The sequence below is a fragment of the Papilio xuthus genome, unplaced genomic scaffold, assembly GCF_000836235.2.
Source record: "Papilio xuthus unplaced genomic scaffold, Pxut_1.1 DF827680.1, whole genome shotgun sequence".
Lineage (NCBI taxonomy): Eukaryota > Metazoa > Arthropoda > Insecta > Lepidoptera > Papilionidae > Papilio > Papilio xuthus.
In genome coordinates, this window is record NW_013530969.1 from 2,859,887 (window position 1) to 2,882,519 (window position 22,633).

General features: G+C 32.6%; 1 protein-coding gene across 1 annotated transcript in view; it reads left to right on the top strand.

Annotated features, from left to right (window-relative positions):
• The window catches only part of LOC106117411 (zinc finger and BTB domain-containing protein 5), a 52,418-nt gene extending 32,644 nt beyond the window's left edge, over nt 1-19,774 (top strand). The window contains exon 3 of the mRNA XM_013311715.1: nt 16,209-19,774. Coding sequence (XP_013167169.1) covers nt 16,645-18,384 — 1,740 coding nt within the window. The 5' untranslated portion in view covers nt 16,209-16,644 and the 3' untranslated portion in view covers nt 18,385-19,774. The remainder of the gene's footprint in view (nt 1-16,208) is intronic.
• The last annotated feature ends 2,859 nt before the right edge of the window (nt 19,775-22,633 follow it).

Below are 22,633 nucleotides of genomic sequence, written 5' to 3' on the forward strand. Positions count from 1 at the left end.
CTGTGCAAATGTTATGTTGGGAAATGATGAGTGCAGGTGTGGGGACAAAGTAAAAGTAATATCGATCATTGCAGTATTTGTTTATTATTTTAAAAAGCAAAATGTATCTTTTTTAAGTCGAATCGAGAAGTGTGTGGGAGACAAAAACAATGATACTACACGTTGACTGAACTTTCCTTAAGAGGTCCAAATAACCAACACAGTGGGTTAAGGAACGCAGAATTTGTATGGCGTTTTCATGTTATTTATAACTATCTATATTCGCACTAGCATGCGATTAGAGCGTTTAAATAATTTTAGAGCATATTCTAAGCGTAAATTGTTACAACGTAATAGTGTAACGATTTATGTGGATACGACTTGAGTTTCGTAAAACCGATTACCGTGCACCGAGATTGGCTCTCAATTGTGCCGTGTCTAATTTATTGCAAATGCGCATCAACGCAACTCGAGGCAAGCATTATGTGTGTGAGTCGCTCCCCGGGTTGTAGTGTCACCCGACTGCGTATATCATAGATAGGCCATACTATTTTAACCCCGCACGCAATTATAATTAGTACTGCAGTGAAAATTACTGCCGATAAATCTCCGTAAAGCCAAGCACGCATTACGAACAAACATCAAATACATACAAATACTAAATAGTAGTAATTAGTTAAAGAAGAATAAACCAGACTGATGACTATGCTTACTGCACTTCGAAGTAAATAAAATAAAATGGAGCAAATAATCTCACTTCTTAAAATCTTTCGTTTCATTCACTAGTAAACTTTGATATTATCGAAATTTATTATATATTTTACAAAAATGCATTGTTCAAAAAAAGATGGTTCGTTGCGCTGTAACCATAATCTTTATATTTAATATAGTTTATAAACCCAAAATTGTATTTCACGTTTCCTACGCGAGTAATATTTATAGTGTGTGCTTAGCCTTATTCCTCTTTTGTGATAATTGCCTTTCGTATTATAACTAAAGCTTATAGGTATTATAGTCGGCGTTTGTATACACATACGTTGTTTCCTTAATCGATGGAATTTAGTTAGAAGTATAGTCGTATACACGATTTCTATTATTTATTTTATCATAACTCATATTAGTGATAAACAAAATTTATAAATATATGATTTGGACAAAAACATGTTTAGAATAAAAAAAATCTTTGCCTAGATTTCTTAAGAATACAGATTTTTACCAAAAAGAGAAATCTAACTGGACTCATTAGTTTAGATACAAATTATAAATGCTAACAACATTTTGATAGCTTTTATAGCTTTAACAACTAGTTTGTAATTTATACTATGCAGATTTTCTTAAAGCTAATTGCAAAAATTCCACAGTATTACTTAACGTATAAATATAACAATATATAAGAATTCAATGAATACATAAGTGTATAGTGCCGTTTCATAAAACTTCTGACATTTAACCTTCCTGGTTGCCAAGGTTTAAATGTCGTGTCATATATAGTCGCTTAGCCCATGTCATGTTGGAACATTTATGGTATAAATGTGTGAGTTAGGTGAAATTTTACATTATATAATAGGTAAGCACACTTAACTATTATACAAATTACCTGCCACATTTGGACGATACCCGGGGTTTGCAAGGGTAGCTAGGTTTTTAACCTTATAAACGTACATATTTAAACTGTTTTAACTTAAAGATTTAAAGGAATAATTAACGACAAAAGTCAAAGGTCAACATTGGTTGAAGTTGCTCATAATTCGAAATAAAATATTTTTATTAAACTTAGTTTTACACACTTCCTCTTTACTTAAAGGCCCTTCTTAATCAAGGCGATTTATATCTTCCAAACTCGGCGATTTTAGTCACTAACCAACTTACGCAGTACAATGGTCAAGACATAGAAGTTCGTACAGACGCATTCGTCACCGACATTCTGTTCTTTAGTCCTATTTATCAAGATCATCGTAAGAAAAGTAGCTGCGATATCCAAGATGGCGCAGCCAACAGCTGACATGTAGTTCTTTCACTTTACGTATTAATTTCCTTATAATAAACACACGCCCTTACTGACCAATTAGCGACTGAATGCAGCATACAGACTATTAAATAGTAAGTTACTACTATATTAATATATCATTATTGGCAGCAAAGCCAGTTGGTAATTTCACTGGCATTATTCACACGTAGCGTAAACACGAGTAGAAACGTTGCCTTTCGTTTGTAATTGTACTGAATTAGATATTCTCAATACGATTAGACGTTCGTTGTACTTACTGACGTATTAAAAGGTTAACGGAAGTGGTCTCATTTAATATTTTAATCGATCAAGCCTTACTTGTATTGTATAGTCATAGCTATTACAGACGTTGACCTATACTTATTGTTTTAATTAACTAACGATCAATCTCCATTTAGCCAGTGCAGAATTAAAAAAAGCCTATGATATGCCCGCCTGCATTAGCTATCTTCTCGTTAAACTCGGTTTACCTGCTCCGGATATTACCAGGAGCTATCACGATCAAAATATACATCGGACTATGTTTAGCCGTGTTTCGCGAAAGTTTCAATAAGTTGATGTTGAATTACTCCAAACAAAAACAAGACCGGAAAGAAAAAAATGAGTTAAAAGTCGATATATCAAGTTCATGATTAGCTGAACCTCATTAGTCACGGTGTTTCGGTTACGTTTCGTCGAATCGAGGCCGAGCCTTGGACAAGTCGACTTGGTGACAATAAAATTATAATCACTTTGTTAGATGACTTATATAATGGTAATATATACTTGAAATTAATTGAATACATTTCACAACAGTTGTAGACTTTTAATATATTTATTAGTGTAGTTTTAACTTGTTATTGTGTTTATTATATTACATATTGACCTTATATTAAAAAAGAAGCAAACATATGCACATTTGTCGTCATAACGCGATCATGCAGGAAGCAAAACCCAATTCATAAAGCTTGTTGACATAAAAACTTTAAAAAAATATATTATAAAAATGGTAATAAATAACCGTATTGAGTTACAAACAAACCGCACGATCGTGTTTTAAATATACCTACTCGTTCATAATCGATATGCTTTTACGTTCAACTTAAATGTCAGTAATTGGAGCAGCCAAAGGAAAGTTTATAAATAAAATGTTTTCACTTGAAGTCAGCCGCAATTACCTTCACAAAGCAGTCCAAAGTAAGGAACCCTTTAATTAAAGCCGGAATATTCCGGTTTCGTTACGATTACCTACAAGCTTTTCCGTGTTTCATATATTTCGATGTTATTAACTATGAAAGTCTCATTTTAACTTCGCTCGTTAATGTTTCATTAATTAAGCGGATTAAATTAAAAGATAACTCGACCTCGGTCAATTAGTTCATATTCGCTTTTAAATATAATAAAATCAATGCTTTTAAAATGTTTTACATTTATAAAAAGTGTTCTTTTAGGTTCTTGAAAGTACAAAAATTAATTAATCTCAATCATGTCTACATCTAAGGATCATAAAACGGTGTGGTGTACTATATAAATTTAAATACAGTCGTACCTGGATAAAAGAGAGTCTAAAGACATCGATATTATGGAGGTAGTCCGTTGCGACCGGAATATGACTCTCGCTTATAAAGGTATCTCGCTTATCTAGTTCTCGCTATATTGTAGGTTCTACGGTTTAGGTATAACATAACAGCTTGAATATATAGTCTCGATATGGTTGTTTGAGTGGAAATCCCAACAGATTTTCCTTATTCATGTTGCTCTGTTGTAAGAGGTCATGCTATATTGTTGGTTTAGAAAAACCATAACACTGAAAGCATTTTTTCAAATATTGAAAATCACCAGATGTGTATTAAGTTTTGTGTAATTGATAATAGGCGGTTGAAAGTTTAGTCAAAAGCGTATTTATTTTTTATTTTTAATAATTATATTTATTACAGAGCGTCGGTGGCTCAGAGGTTAAGCACTTGTGTGCAGGTCTTGGGTTCGAATCCTGCCATGTATCAATGTGTTTTTCGATTTTCGATTTAAATATATACATTTATCCGACGTTCTTACGGTGAAGGAAAACATCGTGATGCAACCTGCACATATCTGAGAAGAAATTCAAAGATATGTGTAAAGTCAACCAACCCGCACTGGACCAGCGTGGTTGACTATGGCCTTATCACCCTTAACTTAGGGTAGGCTCCGAGCCCCTCGGTGGGGACGTGTAGTGAGCTCATGATGATTGAATAATTATAATTAATATGTCATAAAGAACACATACATATTAAATACAGAACAAGTCATCGTTAACACGATATAAATTCTTATCACATGAATGTTAGATCCTGCCTTAATATGTTTACCATAAAGGTTCTTGAGACAATGCAATACAATAAAATATTACTCCTTTGGTATTATTTATTATAAACATTGTTAAAACAGTCGTGGGAATTGCATTAGTCTAGCAAGTCATCGGCTCAACATTCGTATGGTTCGCAGTATTTTATAGTTACTTAATACTTGTAATCAAACATTACATACAAAATAATGTATGACTTCAATAGAATACTTCATGATTGTCAAACTGTTAATATATCTTTATTCTACCTTCATAAACCACGTATTTACTGTATACATCTTTAATAAAAATAGTGGTAAGTTACAATATTATTCGATTTTATCATCATCAGTTTACTATACGTCCCCACTGAGAGGCTCCGAGTCTACGCTAAATTAGGGGTAACGAGGCCATAGTCAACCACACTGGCCTAGTGCGTGTTGGTTGACTTTGCACATGTCTTTGAATTTCTTCGCAGATATGTGCAGGTTGCATCACGATGTTTTCCTTCACCGTAAGAATGTCAGATAAATGTTCACATGGCAGGACTCTAACCCAGGACCTAGAGATTGCAAGTCAAATATTTTAACGCGCGAGCTACCGATGCTCTATTATATTCAATTTTAATAGGTCTGTTTAACTTTTCTAAAAAAATGAAGCTTATTTTTTATTTTATATTTTTAATTTTATCTTTGAGAAGAATGCGTCACAATTTTAATCTAAAATGCTAATAAAATCAAAAAACAGAATATTCCACGCCACAGGAATGCTGTATTGTAAAATCTGTGTCATGTTTTAAGAGGACTCATTTACAAAATTCCAATACGAAATATAATTGGCAGCTCAGAATAAAAAAAAACAATTTTTTTCGTTGTAAAAAAGAAAACTTTTATATTATTTACAATGTCATTAAAATACAATATATTTTTGTTTTTATTATCGGTATATTTTTCGTATGAAGCAAGGTAATTCAAAGTATCGATAATAGTTTGTGTTGTAATAGCGCCACTCACTAATTAGAATTTAATGTTGCGTATGCAGGTCACTGTGTCTTCTCAAACGCTTAGCAAACTTTGTAAAAAATGTTGTACATTTATTTGTCCGCTAATCAAACATATATTGCTACAGTATTAGTTATATAATCATGGGTTTGTTCTGGAATTAAGGTATATTTTATTCCCTGGTTTGTGAAATACATTTAAAGAATTGTTATAATCAAATAATGATATCAGAGCCGGTAAGGCCTTCGCTACTTTTGCGGTTAGTTTTAGACAATATGTAGCCCCACATGGGGACAGAAAATGTCATAAAAATATGATATGACTACAGTGCGAAAAGGATCTTGTGACACATTTTGATGGTGACAGAGGGCACTAGAGAGCTCTCACAATTTAATTTGAGTTATGACCATCGGTTCAGATAGTCTTATTGGGCTAATATGTTTGAATAGTATCACTAAATTGGATGGAGATCTAGAAAGAAGGATTATATTAATGTATAAGATGTTTTGAATAAAACATACAAATATTTGATTTTAAAATAATATTATACTATTGTGTAGAGTCGCTGCGAATTCGCACTGCATTGAAATTACAATAGTATTTCCATCATTTGTATTATGTATGTTGTACACATCTATTTAGCTAAAGAGTACGCCTTTATATGACAGTCTTAAAATCCTAAAATGCTTAATGCGAAGCATATCTATACTTACTATAGGAATAACGAATCTGACCTCTTTATTTAGTATTCGCTTTGCTACAGCCTACAAGTAAAAAAATATCAAGCGGACCAATTAAAACGGCCATTATCGATATAAATAAAGATCAAGTTTATTTATTTAAATTGCAAAGTAGCACACCTACCGGATTTGGTATAAAGTTGCGCGTCCGACACCTTCCGCGATCGAGGACGAGCACTGAATGGCAGGTCACATGTGCATTACATCAATTTATTCCAGTTACAATTGTAATAAAAACATTGTTGGACATATTATAATTGATGATGTCTTGCATTCTGAGGAGTATCCGTATAAATTATACCTACGTTATGTACGTACGAATTAATTTAGTTAATTGCGAAGTTTGAGCATATCGTCAAGCCTAAAATTAAGTGGGACTGTGAATAAGCTTTTTTTTATTTAAATAGGATTTGATTTTATTAGAATTAACTAACACAGCAATCCATTTTCACAGGACGTATTACAGACGACAAAATATTCTAATTCATTAATTTTAAATCAAAATACGTAAAAATTAAGTAAGATTTTATAAAACCGGTTTAACAAGTCAGTTTATAATATTCACATCGTTTTAAATTTCTTCTTTCTCGTATGAAAATACAACTATTTAAATTCCAATCATATAGTGGCACAGATTTTTGTCTGTAGCTCTAACAAATATCCTTAAATACGATAGAGTTATTAGTTTCTATTTATTGGAAAACGATAAATCAATAAAATAAAGTTAGTGCATTTAATTTAATTTGAATAATTGAAATAGGTATAGATTGTAAATGTCGGCGAGCGAAACACAATTAGATCATAGGAGGCTGGCAACTGGGTACTATATCTTCAGGTTGCGATCTATGTTAATCGTTGCGCCAGGACATTAAGAACGACACATCAGTAATGGCCAGTACTATGCGACGCTGGTCGGTCGCTCAAGGCTGCAGTACTCGGTGAAAGGATTCGTTGTGAATCTGGATCATCCCAGAGACCACAGATGCAACTCCAATGTTCTCATACAATAGTTATTCGCCGAAGTTTAATGTAAGCTGTCGCAATACATCACTGATATCTAACCATTTATAACTTCTACTGTCACATCATCGATCCGGAAAACCGTACCGAGTACCAGTCCGGTTGGTACTCGGTGATCGCGTTTATTCCGCGAGTCGAGCGTCGACACCATCACGGAATATGCAAATGTTTGTACGTCGTAACGTTACGAAATATTACCAACCGATAGACGAGATAATACCTATAAATAAGGACAAACTGTTAATGGCGAAATAAGCTGATGGTGTGAGATCACGACTTTGAAATTATCGGCTGCAACTATTATCGGTGTAAAGGGACCGCATTAGCTCATTTTTATGATGATTGAAGTAAAGAGCAATATGATTTGCAAACGTTATTGAGCTGTCGTAATTTTAAACGAAGCTTTGTCGAACTAAATGGATTGTGTTTATTTTAACAAGAATTTTATTATTATTTATTATCAAAACTTTATTTAGTAGTAATAATTATTAAGTGTATAAATTGGTATAAGCTCCATTACATATTATCTCTATTTTGCTATCTATGAAATTTTTGCAGATATCATTAAGATGTCTTCACAGTAGAAAGGGAATAGTAAACGGTACATATTCTGTTAATTAATAATTATCTTTAATACAAAAAAATATGCCAAAGACATAAAAAAATTAGAAACGAAACAAACTGTGCAAAAAATCCTTTGATTTTTTAATGTACACTATTTTTTTTTTATATTCTATAATACATTTACCTAATCTCAAGCTGTAGATATTAAAGATTACAGTATAGTTTATTCAAATTAGAATTTGAATGACGTTCAATAGGAAAAATAATAGAAACATTCCAATTTCAGTATGACACGTGTCTAATTAAGAAACTAATATCCAAACAAGCCCGTGGGGCAAATTATATACAGATATAAAATAATAAATTGCTTTAGATGCCGCTATTCGTTAGATTAGATTTCCTTGATGTTGACGTAAGTTCTAACTTATGTGAATACTTTGATACTACGAGATTCAAATTAATATTTCGTTCTTATATGCGAATTCTCATATATTAAATCCTATTTCCTTATTGATTAACCCTTAAACCTAACTTATAAATATAATTTTACAAGATTTCTCAGAAATAATAGTTTAATAGTTAAAAATATTTACAATAAAATACTTTATTATTAGTGTGGCATTTCCCTAATGCATTATAAAGCTATTCGCAACATTATGTGGTTTTGACCACATCTTCGATGGAAAATTTACGACACATACATTTTCCAGGTTTTTTTGAGCGTTAGGTTGACAACAAGCAATTTATGAGAACGTGATGAAAACAACAAGAATACTTGTATAATTGTTTTTTTTACAAAAACATATAAAATAAACTTTAATTCTATATGTATATGACGTTAATTAAGAATAAAAATTCCGCAATAGTAATAAGGACCTCGTAATGAAATTCCAATTTACTACAAATGTAGGGACCTGTAACATATAGTTCTATATTTATAAATCTGTATTTAGCAATAAATTAAATTATTTTCAACGATTTTTCTTCAGTAGTAATAAAAGGAGTATTTCAAGACCGTTATACTCAATATTGTTGTTGTTTTTTTATGAGTTAAAAATAGATTGTGAAAGTTTTTAAAACAAAATATTGCCTTTTAAGTAAGAACTCTAAAAATGTTTTTAAATCTTTAATCATCAAATTAATACTTAATCGTTTAATTGTATATCAGTTTATTATTAGTAAGAGATAAAAGAGAAGCGACGTCCATCAATACAGACGGCATGTATACATAAAAAAAAAACTTGCTGAGGTACTGTACATAATTGCACCAACTGTAGCTGACGATTAGTAGACGTTTTTATGTTTTCTAATGCATTATGCCCATTGAAGTACACATCAAAGTAATGTTAATCGATGGTTTGAAATGTTTGACATGCCTTCAACTTAACATGTGATAAGTTAAATAATTTTAAGTAGAAGTTAATTGGCTTCGACCCGGGGGTCAATAAGCGATATTGTGTATGGCGTTATTGACTTTAATTCTAATTAACTTTTAAGTGTGTATTTGTATTTACATTTTTGAGTAAAGATTTAAACTTTTTCGGCATCTTTTTCTTACTACGTCGCCATCATCATCTGAGGCATTAAAGCTGCGGGTAGGCCTGGGCCTGGTCAAGTAAATTTCTCCACACAGGTCTACTTTTGACTTTTTGCGTCAAACTCTTAATGCCTATATTTTTGAGATCACGCTCGACGCTCGTCGTACGAGTCTACTTACTACGTCGTCAAAGCGAGGGATTTCCTATAGTAGTCTCATACACTGCGTCATTGTAGTTGTATTCCAGGTCTTTATCAAAAGTTATTCCCTTCCTATTTATAAATCACAAACATAAATACCATTGCCATAATATTTAATATCATCGTAATTTGACTATGGTTTTTATTCCTACTTCTGTAAAAAATACTGAAATAAAATCCTGGATCAACAGTATTGCAGCACGTGGTATGAAAAAAAACAAAAGCGTGGGAAGCATTATTGCTTAATGCGAGGCTTACGTTTTATTTTAGGCGTTAAAAGTGTAAATTATTTAAATCAACTGCTGAAAGATTTTTTTTTAAATACGACAAACTTTTAAAAACTAGGCTAATTTTTGTATTTGATTATAATATTATGGAAATAAAATAAATATTTAATCAAAAATGTTTAATATTCAAGACAATAAAGCATACGATTTGAACATTTCAAGGCTATATTGATAACGATATCGACGTCCGGGTTAAATTAATCAATAATAAAATTATGCAAAAGCAATCAAAACTAAAGCAGATAAATTATTATTATTAGACGCTATAATACTATTATTATACAAGTCTAATGTCACCTTTAAAATAATGTTAGTGACAAAGTTGAAACTGTTCACTGCTTAAAGGAAAATCATGACATTTAAACTGTTTCATGGTTTTGATTCCGGAACTAAGACAACTATTTTTTATTAGGACAAAAAAAGCTAAATCCATTTATAATTTCCACGTATTCTAGTGTACTTTAATTTAGTACTGGTTAACTTTTGTATTTTTTTTATACATTATTCTAATTAAATTGACATTGTAGTTCTCTTTGTTACTCAGATAAATAAGATGTGCAATACATGACACTGATTAAGATTACTTTAAAAAAAATGTCTACAAATCTAATTATTAAAATAATTTTTAAGGTATCTGTACGCTATGAATTAATCAAAAACTTAATGATAATCTTACGAGAAATCAATAGTATTAGTACCATATTAAAATACCACGTACAGACATCGAGCAGTCACCGCTTGTAATAACTACAATAAACACATAAAACTTGAAAATTCTTGACCTAATTTGTTGTTTGCGTCGGTTTCGCGGAGGACGTACATTAAAGTCGTTAAACACCATAAGAGAGACACGAAACGAGATCAAACCGGATCCAAATCGGAGGGAGCGTATTCTCTCGTAACTGGAGCACTCCGGCGTCTCGAATATCGCCCCTCGTGTCAATAATAAGATTTCCTTTGGTTATTACGCCGTAGTTTCTCTTTTTTGCCAATGCACCTGCAATTTAAATCATTATTCTCAACTTTACTCACAAACACTCTTTCACTATTGTAATTAACAATTACTTTTAAAAAATAAAAGCTGCCCTAAAGCAATTGCAGATGTGTTGCCTGTATTAACCAACGGAGAGGATGCACAGAAAGTGAATATTTCTTCTTCCTACGTATCTCTTCCACCGTTAAATCCACTTACCTTTTCCACCCTTTGTTACACCACTCTGCTCTAAAATCGTTTTAGAAATCTTACATTAAATCTGCTGAAGACTTATCCTTTATAAATGTAATTGAGAAAAAATAACAACACTGAAGGTTAACAAAGACTCGAACGTAGGTTTATGTAATCACAAAACAAAATTCCTAAAATAAATTAAAATACCACACAGAGTTAATAATACTTGGGGCACAGCGGTCATCATCGTATAATTAGAAGTCCAGCTACACACCTCCAGTATTAACTGCACTCTTAACAATCAGACTGTTCAGTTTAGGTTGGATGTGTGTAGCCGGCTTTATGTGTGAGCTAAACTCGAACGACTAGACTGACACAGTTCGTGCCGCACCTAACAAAGCAATATCTTAAATGATAATAAAAAATAACTTATACAATGAATCGCATTTGATCGCAGGATTTTATAGAGATACGCGAATTTCTAATATAATATTCTGTATTTTTAGTGTTTCAAACAATGTCAAATAATGGTCAAACTAGCCATTTATTTTGACTAGTTTACAAAAAAGGTAAACTATACAAAATAAATGGCAAGTTTATAATAAGTTATGTTATATGTTAAGTTATTTTACTACTTTTATCACATTTTTATGGCTAGAATCATGACGTCATCATAGACGATTAATATTGCATTTCATCTCGGTGAATTTTTAATATTTTACCTCGATATCATCGAATATTACTACAAATATTTATTATTTTAATTTTAAGATTTATTAATAAATGTTATGTCCCGGTTATAGCGAACTAATTACGTATGGATATTGTTTAAAGAAATTTTCAAGTAAAAGACATCAACGCGCACCCTAAATAATGTTGCACATTAACTTACATGGGTTAAAGCTTGTAGAATCGTGAATCGTTGACCAACGACACCGAGTAATTATTTTTAATAATTGACACCGCTAGTTTATTCTCATGTACAAAGATCATTCATTATTCAAATGCTGTTCCCAGGTTCATTAATGCCTTGCCAATACATGTGTTCATGCAATTGGCCGTAAATAAGTGTTCAAACATTATTCAATATCATAATATGCTTAAAATGTATTTTACTCATATAATTTCTCATCCGGGTATAGATAATACATATAAAATAAACAAAGTTACCCAATACAAGCGTTTATGCTAGTAAAGTAATGAAATAGATATTAAGTTTGTCTAGTAAACTGTAGATTTTTTAAACCATATATTAATATTATCAATTCGAAACTTGAAAGAGATATTCGTTCGAGATATTGTTTTAGACATCACGAAACAACTGGTGTACGGAATGCAAGTAACATTTATAACGAAACGTTTAGTAACCTACATTAAATGTTTAACAGCGTGGCGCAGCGCTTAAATATACTGTAGCGACAAGCTACCAGTTATCTGCGTGGGAAACTCGAGCATGCAAGTACCGCGGGTAAATCTGGTCAGTATATTTTAAGTTAGAATACGACGCAGTCTGGCCGGCGCGGTGCGAGCTACGCGCGGGGTATGCGCAGGCGCAGAGCGTAAGCAATCTGAACTATTAATGCGAATAGATTGTGCATCTTTTCGTAGTATCGCCGGTGCTTCGACGCTTATAATTCACGCCGCAATCCACCTATATCTATGCACGGTATAATCAATTCGCTACCAGCGGCATGTCTTTACTAGGTCAGTAAATTAATTTACACAGCATCGTAAAATGGAAGAACTTATTGCATAAATATCTTCGTAATTCTTCGTATATAATGCTTTTAAGTTTCGTATTTTAAACGATTGATAAAAAATAAAATTTTTACTGATAATATTAGGTTTTAAGGATGGGCTTATTGTATCTGTTACGTTACATATTCCTGTTATAAATTCTTTAGCTCAACCTTGTGTCAGCGGACAAGTCACGACGATAGTCCAATTTAGCATATTTATCTGAACTCTGTAGATTTAATAGCTCTATACTGACAATTGTGTTTTGTTTTAGCATTACAGATAAACTGTACTTTCATGTTTATTTAAACACGCTGTTCAAAGTAAACGATTAGTTGCAAAATTAATATGCAGTGTAGCTGTTAAAACCGAACTCACCGATGCTTCAAGTAAATTGGATATAATAATTTCACTTTTATTACAATCTAATGGTAATGTTAAACAATTTTATGGTAAATTATTACGTGGGTACCCAGTAATATTTTAACATAAAATTGCAACAGGCATTTATAAGAGAGATCAAAGGCTGAGCGAGGCAAATGGTCATCTTTAGCGAAATGCCAAAGGTGGTTTCGACTCGATACGACGCGACCGGTGACGTTGTGTCGCTCTGGTATGCGTTATAGCACCATTTTCGTTCGGCCAACATTCATCATTTACGATAAAAGGCAATTACAACTGTTTCCGTCTTTCCTTTGCATTTTATATCCACATCATCACCGCGAACTGTTTTATTCCACTAGCAAACAAAGAATTGACCGCAGAAAAAAAACCCAATCTTTAAACTTTTATTATTTTTATCTTTTGCACTTAAATTGATTAGACTTTAAAATAATGATTCACATTAATTTTGAATAAGTATCGAAGAGATATCTACAACAACGCCATTTTCTTAATCTCGAAGGTGTATACTTTCAAGATTAAGCATAGATGCGCTGAATCTAGTATCTTAAATCAAAGTGACACCTGAAACTGTGTTGGCAATCGTCGCAGTCACAGTGCACCTGCGCAGTCGGCGCTTTCGGCGCTGTCTGTGTTCTACCACAGAACGAGTGCCAATTAAAGCATAGTATTGTCATTGATTGTATTGAAAACTATTGTAACTGATAGTCTATCGACAGGTGCTTAATGGTAATATCATTGTAACTACATTAAAAATGTATACAATGTTTGTGTAATAATTTAGTTTAAGCAGCTATACTGAATTATATGTTAATTGAACACGTAGGTTTCAAATCTTAATGATTGGTTTATACCGTTCAGTGAAAGATTCTCGTGGGTAAGCATGCTTAAAACATTTCTTAGCATTTTTTCTAAATGAATACAGTTATAACTTTCTAGTTTCTAAGCGATGGTTTTCATCTATTAACCGTTTATATTTGTAAAATATTATCAATTAGAAACTACAGCAGTGTTCTCAATCTTATCTGAAGATTAAATAGTAAATGTCCGAGTAAAACCCGAAGTCGTGAGGCGAGGAATGCGTGGCGTCGTGATCCGCGCCGGCCATTGTGTCGGCCAGCGGCGGGCGATCGCGGAGCAGGCGGCGGGGCGCGGGCGCGGCGTGGCGCAACCCGCTCGTTAACCCACATGCACCACCTCGCAGCCGCCGATAGCTCAGCCGAACTCATCAAAATCAAATCCCTACCTATTCATAGCAAAAGAAAACCTAAAGCGGTATTCACATACATATAGAGATTTAAAAATTCTTCCTATCATTAGTCACGTTAGCTATAAGTCTTAATTTTTTTTGGAATATCAGTCACGTGTAGATCGATAAAGCGTACGAAAGCATCCCGTTAGGCTAGTCCTGGTAGCAAAGATTCCGAAAACGCTACTTGAGGAAGACGTATGGTTTTTTAGACGATAAATATATTTTTCGCTTTAAAAGTCAACTCCATTACACTTTTGACAAATTCATTGTGTTTATAAATATAGTTTATAACAGGCTATCCTAAATTTTATTCTTTAAAATGTATTTGATACTATGACGATTTCTATGTTTAACAAATTAGAGGATGTATTAGATATGAGATGTATTGAAAAATGTCAAGTTGGTTACTACCAAATGGTGGTAATGAATCCAGCTTAACTGCCGTCACTGCAGGCGATGCAGTAATAAAACTTTACCGACAATTTACATATAAATATATGTGCATGCATGTGAAGCAACTAAGACGTTGAGCACCGATTGAATTTTGAATTTTATGGATCATTGCTACGCTGTTACAGTGTTGTTCGCTAATTAAAACGTGAGGGTACTTAAATAGATTAATTTATTAATAAATAAAGTACGACCTAAATATATTAAAGATTATTAATTAATAGATTTGTTTATATTTTGTATTGAAATATCATATTGTTACTTTATAAATGAAAATCCACGTAATTCGTAATCCATCTCGCTAGTTCAGGAAATTGATACAGACTAAAAAGATAAATCAAATACTATTGTGCATACGACTAAAACCAATTGTATTGTAGTGGTACAAGGTTGTAAAATAACCGGGTATTCACGCCTCGTGAGTATCGTCTCCGGCGGCTCTAGACGAATGTACAGTCAACTTCATAAATAAATAAACATTTGCTAAAGTTCAAAAAACTATATACGCTTTCGTATTCAAATATAAGTATGCACGTATTAGTCATGAGCATGTATTCTTAATTGGAAGCATAGAGACGGATATATGCATATATATTTTTGAAACCGAAAGCATTTATAAGTTTTTGGAGCTTTTTAAATGTATATACATATAGTTATGCAGCTGACTGTACATATACAGATTATATTTATATCGTCAATATTTCGTCAAATTTCAACAAGTTGTGATTGTATCAGCTGACAGATGTAACATGAGAGCGGGTGTTGCGCTCCCTCGCGTTTGCTCCAATTCAGCGTGTCATTTGACAGACCTTTCTCATTTTACGTGAACTGAATCAGTCATGGAAGAACGATATATTAAATATTACACCTGATATCTAACTTAAAATGTTCTAATAATCTTAATACTTATGTGAAGCTGAAAGTTTTATCATACTCTTAAATGTATACTTGCATTGATTGAAATTACTGAGAAACGATGTTCTACTTGAATTGCCATTAATTAATAATACTTCGGAATAACGTCAAATAAACTTTGATAAATCTTTGACATAAAACTAAAGAACTAAATAACGTTCTCCAACTTATTTATGTGATATGCGATAAATTTATGAAATTTTAATTTAAATATAACAGAATCTCTTTAAATTTAAGAATTATTTAAATACTCACAGACCTTAATAATGTAACTACTTAATTAGGTAAAGCTTCACTATTATAATAACAGACTATAATTACTTGATAATTCAAATATGACTTTACTAGTATTTGTGATTAGTTTTCACTGTTGAGTGTTTAGTTTAAATGCGAACGTCACGAGATGTTCGCTCGACCAGTACGTGACTAGTTCGGCCTATTTAACACAGGCCCCGAACACGAACCAGTAGTTTATTAATTAAACATTCGAATACCATGTACAGGCGGATTCAATTAAATAATCGCTAAGATAAAATACCACTATTAGAAAATGTTATTTGCAATTATTAAAACAAAATTGATTTAAAACATTGGGGTAAAATTTTCTTTGATTCGAAAATTAATTGTTGATTTTCTTTGTTTTCAGATTAATCTGTCGTCGAGTTTTAACGACTTGTGATCAAGATCATGGAACAACAAGAGCTCTGTAACACCGCCGCCAAGAGCCTGCCGTGCTAAGTTCTTGTCGCCCACAGTACGGGGTTGGGGTGAATAATGGGAAAAAGACACGTCCGGATCAAGTTTGCACATTCCATTGGTCCGCCTATTGATTTGAGCAAGTTGGATAGATCCGACTAGCACCCCAACCCACGCCCCTACTTACGCATTATCAGTTACCGACGCTCTAGCGACTGCCAATAAAGTACAAGTCATAATCGGGTTATACATTATTCATTTACATATTTAAATTTAGATTTACTTACTTTAGTACAAACCTTAATCAGAAAAGGAATACGGCGACTTAGCCGATGTTGAAGAACGTACCGGGTCGTTGTTCTCGGTTAAAACAATAAACTGTAGTCATGACGGCCACTGCACCTGAACTGTCCAAGTCAGATTTCTTTGATTTCGTGACATCGAATGACGTTACTGATGCCCAGTACAAACAACAGATGCGGTCTGTTAATGTGTTCATGGAATCGCCGGACTCAAGGTCGAACCCTTTGTTGTCGGAAGAACCGAAGGAACAAAATAACAATAGCTTATTGAGCGTGGCGGGAGGACAATCTACTGTTAGTAACAGCATGACCTCAGCGACCACATCGAATACGTTACAAAGCTTTGATTCTATTTGGAACGTAGATCGAGACCGGGATCGTTTAGAAACTGCGATGTTGGAAGACCTCAACAAATTTTACTGGAATCAGGATAGTGATATAAACGGTGCACATCCTTGCACCGACACCGCCATCTCCAACAAACTAATTAGTAACAACACGGACGGTCAAATTTATACTCTGACCGTTCTAAACCAAGATATGGGTGAACCGAATCCTAACAGATACTGGGCGAAGGAAGAAGATGTCTCGATGTCGAGCCCCACTGACATAGAACAACAATCCTCTCTAGATCTTGAGTCGATATTAAATATGAATGGTTTCCCTAACGACTTTAGTCAGGATTCATTAACTACTAACATACTGCCAAAAGTTGAAAACTTTAATTATGAAGAAACGGAATCAGAAAATCAAAGTGCGGACATGAGCACAAGTAGCTTGGTTAAAGTGGAACCCTTCAATTACGATGAAAATGACTTTCAGAGTAACGATAAGAAAGATGATTCATGTAGTTCTATTGTAGGGACTCCGACCCTATTAGATAGTCAAGCAGAATTTAACAACAACAACAACGACTGGAAGTTAACAGATCAAAACACGGAATCTAATGAGTCTTTACTGAGAAGCGCTCTCCAAGGGAAAGCTTTTATTAGATATAGCACGATACAAAAGAGTAATATGTCGAAAATAGATGCAGAGACGGAGTTGAAAAGGGTTATCATAAATAACAATAATAAAGCCGACGTTCCATCAATGTACCCGGATAATAAAGATAGTGAAACAGAACTATTGATGGCCATTGCACCACAAAGTGGAAACGTAAATATTTCAATACTATTAGAAGATCCTACTGCGACTGTCATTGCAAACGGTGAAAATCCAACTTCGACTCAAAGCGTCGACGATATTTTACTCTCACAATTAGATGCTAATTATCCGGATGACTACGAGAAGCTAAAACGAATAGCTACAGAGTTGGGCGAGTCCGTGCAACCATTTTGCACTGTCGAGCCCATCGACCCAACCCGGAGTGTTTACAATATTCATCATGTAAACGGTGAATTAGTAACAATGATTCCCGCGAGTGAAGTACAAATACCCCAGCATTTACAAATTGTGACCACGTCACCCGCGGTGACCAGCACCAAGTCTGTGAGCAAGAAATATAAGCGGATTCAAAACAAGAATCCACCGCCGTCAACGCAATCACCATCAGGGACTGCGATACAAGCGGCTACATCTACGTCGAACGGAGTAAGAAAAGAAAGATCTCTTCATTATTGTTCGATCTGTTCGAAAGGTTTTAAGGATAAATACTCCGTGAATGTACACGTTCGAACGCATACGGGAGAAAAGCCTTTCTCTTGCTCACTTTGCGGTAAAAGTTTCCGACAAAAGGCGCACCTGGCAAAGCATTATCAAACGCATATCGCCCAGAAGAGCGCTGCCGCCAATGGCACGGCCAAACCTACAAAGCAAAGGTAACCGTAGCACCATCGCTAAACTTTCGTCGGTATGCAAAGATAGTCAAAGGAACTTTGGTACAGTGAGAGTGATTTACTAAATAAATACGTAAAGGCTGACATATCACAGAAGAGTTGGTAAGGTGCTAAATAAACTAGTAGTTATAGATAAATAAGGCAGTTGCGTATGGTGAAACATTCGTCGGATACTCGAGGCCGTTATGATATTTGTTAATTTGTACGTAATTCCGTCCGTTACCGAAATACTTTTAAGTTTAGCTAGTTTTAGCTAAGAACAAATACAGTTAAGTGAAATTTATAATGAGATTTTTTCGACTCTCCGTTCCATTATTATTAGTCATGTGTACGTTTTAAGAAATATAATGTAATTTGTTATTTTTTACGATCAGCTGTCGACTATTTTTCAATGATCTTTATAATGAATCAATAATACTCAGAGCTTTTTACTTTAATAAACCGCAAGAAAGACTCAATTCTTAAAATAGTTTTTACTATTTATAGTGTAAAAAGTTATCAGATTAGTTGCCAATAATGATGTGCAGCTTTAGGATTATCTACGAGTCCGCCGGCGCCGTAATTTCTCCCGCAGAGCGACCGACTAAACTTTCTAAAAAATGAAATATAAAAAAAAAACAGAGCAAAAGAACGAGCATTCAGTACCCACCATCTTTCACCGCTCGACTATCGTATCTATACATAACATTCCTCTTAGGTCAATTTACCGCGTTCGTTTTTTATGATTTGCCTACACAGTACTGTGAATGTAAAATCTAATGATAGACATTTTATTCCTCATTTAACAATCACAATTTCATTAAATCTTAAAAAGTTTTAGAAAACATTGTTCTTATTTTGAATTGTATAAAAACCGACTAATAGACATTTAAATAAAATTGATTATATCATAATCATTGTTTAACTTCTTAGAAAAGATACAATGAACTATTAAATCTAGATGTGATAGTTAGAATGGGCTTTTCTAAAACTGACTAGTCCAGTGAAGGGTAAGTTACTTCTGATATAACAATTTGATCGTATAGGAGAGGCGTTGTTATTACCAGAACGCTATAAATTTGTAATAGACGTGGTAGAACTGTAGTGTTTAATTTTGTACTCCCTTTCTCATCCAATTGGCCTTTCTTTGTTTTATCCGTACAACATCATCATTAAATTTCACCTCCATTACTATTAAGGAACTTATTGTTTTAAAACTATATTGATTTATAAGATAGAAAATATATCCAACTGTATCAAATTAAATTTTCTTTAATTACTTGTAATCAAATCTATGTTGCTTTCATTTTTTTTATTATTGTGTGGGAACTGCGTTTTGGTCTGTAAAATTACGAATAACTTTCACTTGCTATAAGATGTGGAAGGTCCACACCTTACGAATCTGTCGAAAATATTCTGAATAGCAAAAGTTTAATTTGATATACGAAAAATTAACGGATTGTCATATATATTAATTTCATTCAATTATCGTTTCTCTTACCTTGCAATATATAAGTAAATTAATTAATAAGATTATAAAATGATTAAGACAACAGACCTGTTTTCCTTTGAGAAAGACAAAATTACTTCCTTTTTGCTTATATCTAATATTATAGGTTATCTATCTAGCTTCCGCAAAAACAAGACCTATACACTTAGGCGATTTCTTTTTATGTATCGGATGTCATAACGGCATCATAATTTATCATTACATTAAATTAGGGACGGATGCTTAAATTGTAATAATTATCAATCATTGAATTTCGCGGCGCCAACACACGTGATTCTTGCTAAGAAGTTTAGTCAAATAACATCGCTTCTATACTTATAAAAACAAAAAGAATACTAAAAAATATTTATAAGTTTAATACAATTTACAAAATTTCCTCTTTTGTATTAAACACAAAATAATTTTAATAAAGGCTCTGTGGGTAAAATTATGTGAGTACGTCAATTTCATGTTATCTGTGCACTTTATTGGTTTATGAAAACTTTTTGCATTTCGATAATAACTCCTTTCTTGCCAAACTTTTTAATAACATTGTAAGTATATTAAAAGTTATCAAACACTGCCTTATAAGTAATATTACAGTCTGAGTGAGAGATTTTATATGTAAAGTATGTTGCTGATAATTAAAATGGATGTCGAATTATATTTAAGATTTGTTCAAAACCATATTTACAAATATCAATAAAAACAGTTTTTATTTATATTTACATAATTTTACAAAAATTTTAATGCGATTAAAATTTTTAATTTTATTTTATAATATCAAACAACGAATTAAAATGATCTTCGGCATAAAATCGTAAATATTTATATGTATAAATTGTTTTGAAATAAATCTATAATGTTGTGTTTTGTCGAGTTTATATTATATAATGACTATTATTAAATGTAATAAATGATCAATAGAGATATCCTTTAACAATACTCATTATTTGTAAATATGTACAACAGAGAGATTTAAGGAAAAATTAATTTTTGTGACTTAAATTTATACTCTACCACTTGTATCTCATTAGATGGTATTTTGAAAGTTAGCGAATTTATAGATTTTATAAGATAAGAAACTTTTTTTGAGAGATTTACCAATTAGACATAAGAAACTATGGCTACCTTATTGTAATACGTGCTCGTATAAATAATGGTTTGTTAATATATTCTTGTAATATATTACGTTGGTTTTTGAGAACTTATTTGAAAACAAAAGACGGATTTATTAATATTGATCGATCATTATTGCATTTGTTCCTGAGTTGATTATTAGATTTTATTGATTGTAATGTCTCGTTTATAAGATTATATTATAAATAATTCGAATATGTGTAATTTAAAGATTGCGTAATGTCAATGTTAGATTTAAGGACGATGTGGATGACGTTAAATTCTCCAGCATTTGCTGTTAATGAAGTGGTCTTGTAAATATTTTGCTATTTATTATGTGGTTTCGACAGTTGCTCAATACGTGAAGGGCTAAAAATTTTTATAGAATTGTCCACTTCATCCTTAAAACTGAAACCGTCCTGTACAATACTTTCATTATTTATTTTATAGAATTATAGTTAAGTTTACAAAAGGACACAAAAAAGGTTATTGTAATTTTTTTGATTAACCCGAGCTGTGATTTTGCTTACGTTTATCTATAGACGCAGTGTCATTTGAATACATCGAAATGTAAACCATTAAGAAATAGTAAGCGTATGTATTTTCTTAGTTGGCACTGCATCCGAAACTCTAATGTCTTCCCATGTTTTTTTTTTCACGTGATACTTTTGTTTAATAGGATATTATATAAGAACTACACCGATAAAACCGTTTTAATGAGGCTAAAAATGTACAAGATTTGATAATCTCTACCCTGGAATATTAATATCCGAATGCACTTAAACTCTATTAGAAATGTTTTTTTTTTATAGTTGTTACGATATATGTATTTTGATATTACGTCAAATTATTTTAAAATTTTTCAAATTCATCCAAAATATAAATTCGGTTATAAATAACAATTATTTATTTTAAAGTACTTTTTTTTAAGAATATTGATTTTGTTCTATTTATCACTTGTTTTTTTTTAATCTATAGAGATAATTTCTATATTTTCTTGTTAAGCAAAAGTATGAGGTGAAATGTGCTTGTCAGATTAAATCTGGTCACATTTATCAGTATCAGATACTTTTAGTAAGTTTCGTATCGTTTAATGAACTTTAGCTACCATAATTTTTAAATCGTTTACAGTTTTGTATTGAATTTCTTATATTTTTTACTTTCCTACTTAAGTTTTGCTAATAAAATGTTTTTATAATATGAACGTTTTTTTTTATTTATTCATGAAACTTATTTTTTATTTCCCTACACAAACTTTTGCAACAACAATTGCATTGGAGGTGACGTTGCATGTGGTTTTATAGTTTTAATATATAAGTAGCTAAGAAGATCAAAGATAAACAAGGGTATCTTCTTTTTTTTACAAGGTGGCAAACGAGCGAGCGGCCACCTAAAATCGCTGAAATATCGAAGTGATCGTTGCCCATAGACATACGCAATTGCATATGCGTTGCCTACCTTTAATCAACGGAGAAGAGGATGCACAGAAAGAAAATATTTTCCCTTTACATGCATCCTCTCATCCGGAAAGTCCATTTCCACTTCTCATCCTTTCCTTATAAGAAAAGGGTGGTAAGGGAAAGAGGACTAAATTAGGCCTCCGGGACACACACTCACCAGACGAAACCGTAACCTTCTGCCGTAAAGA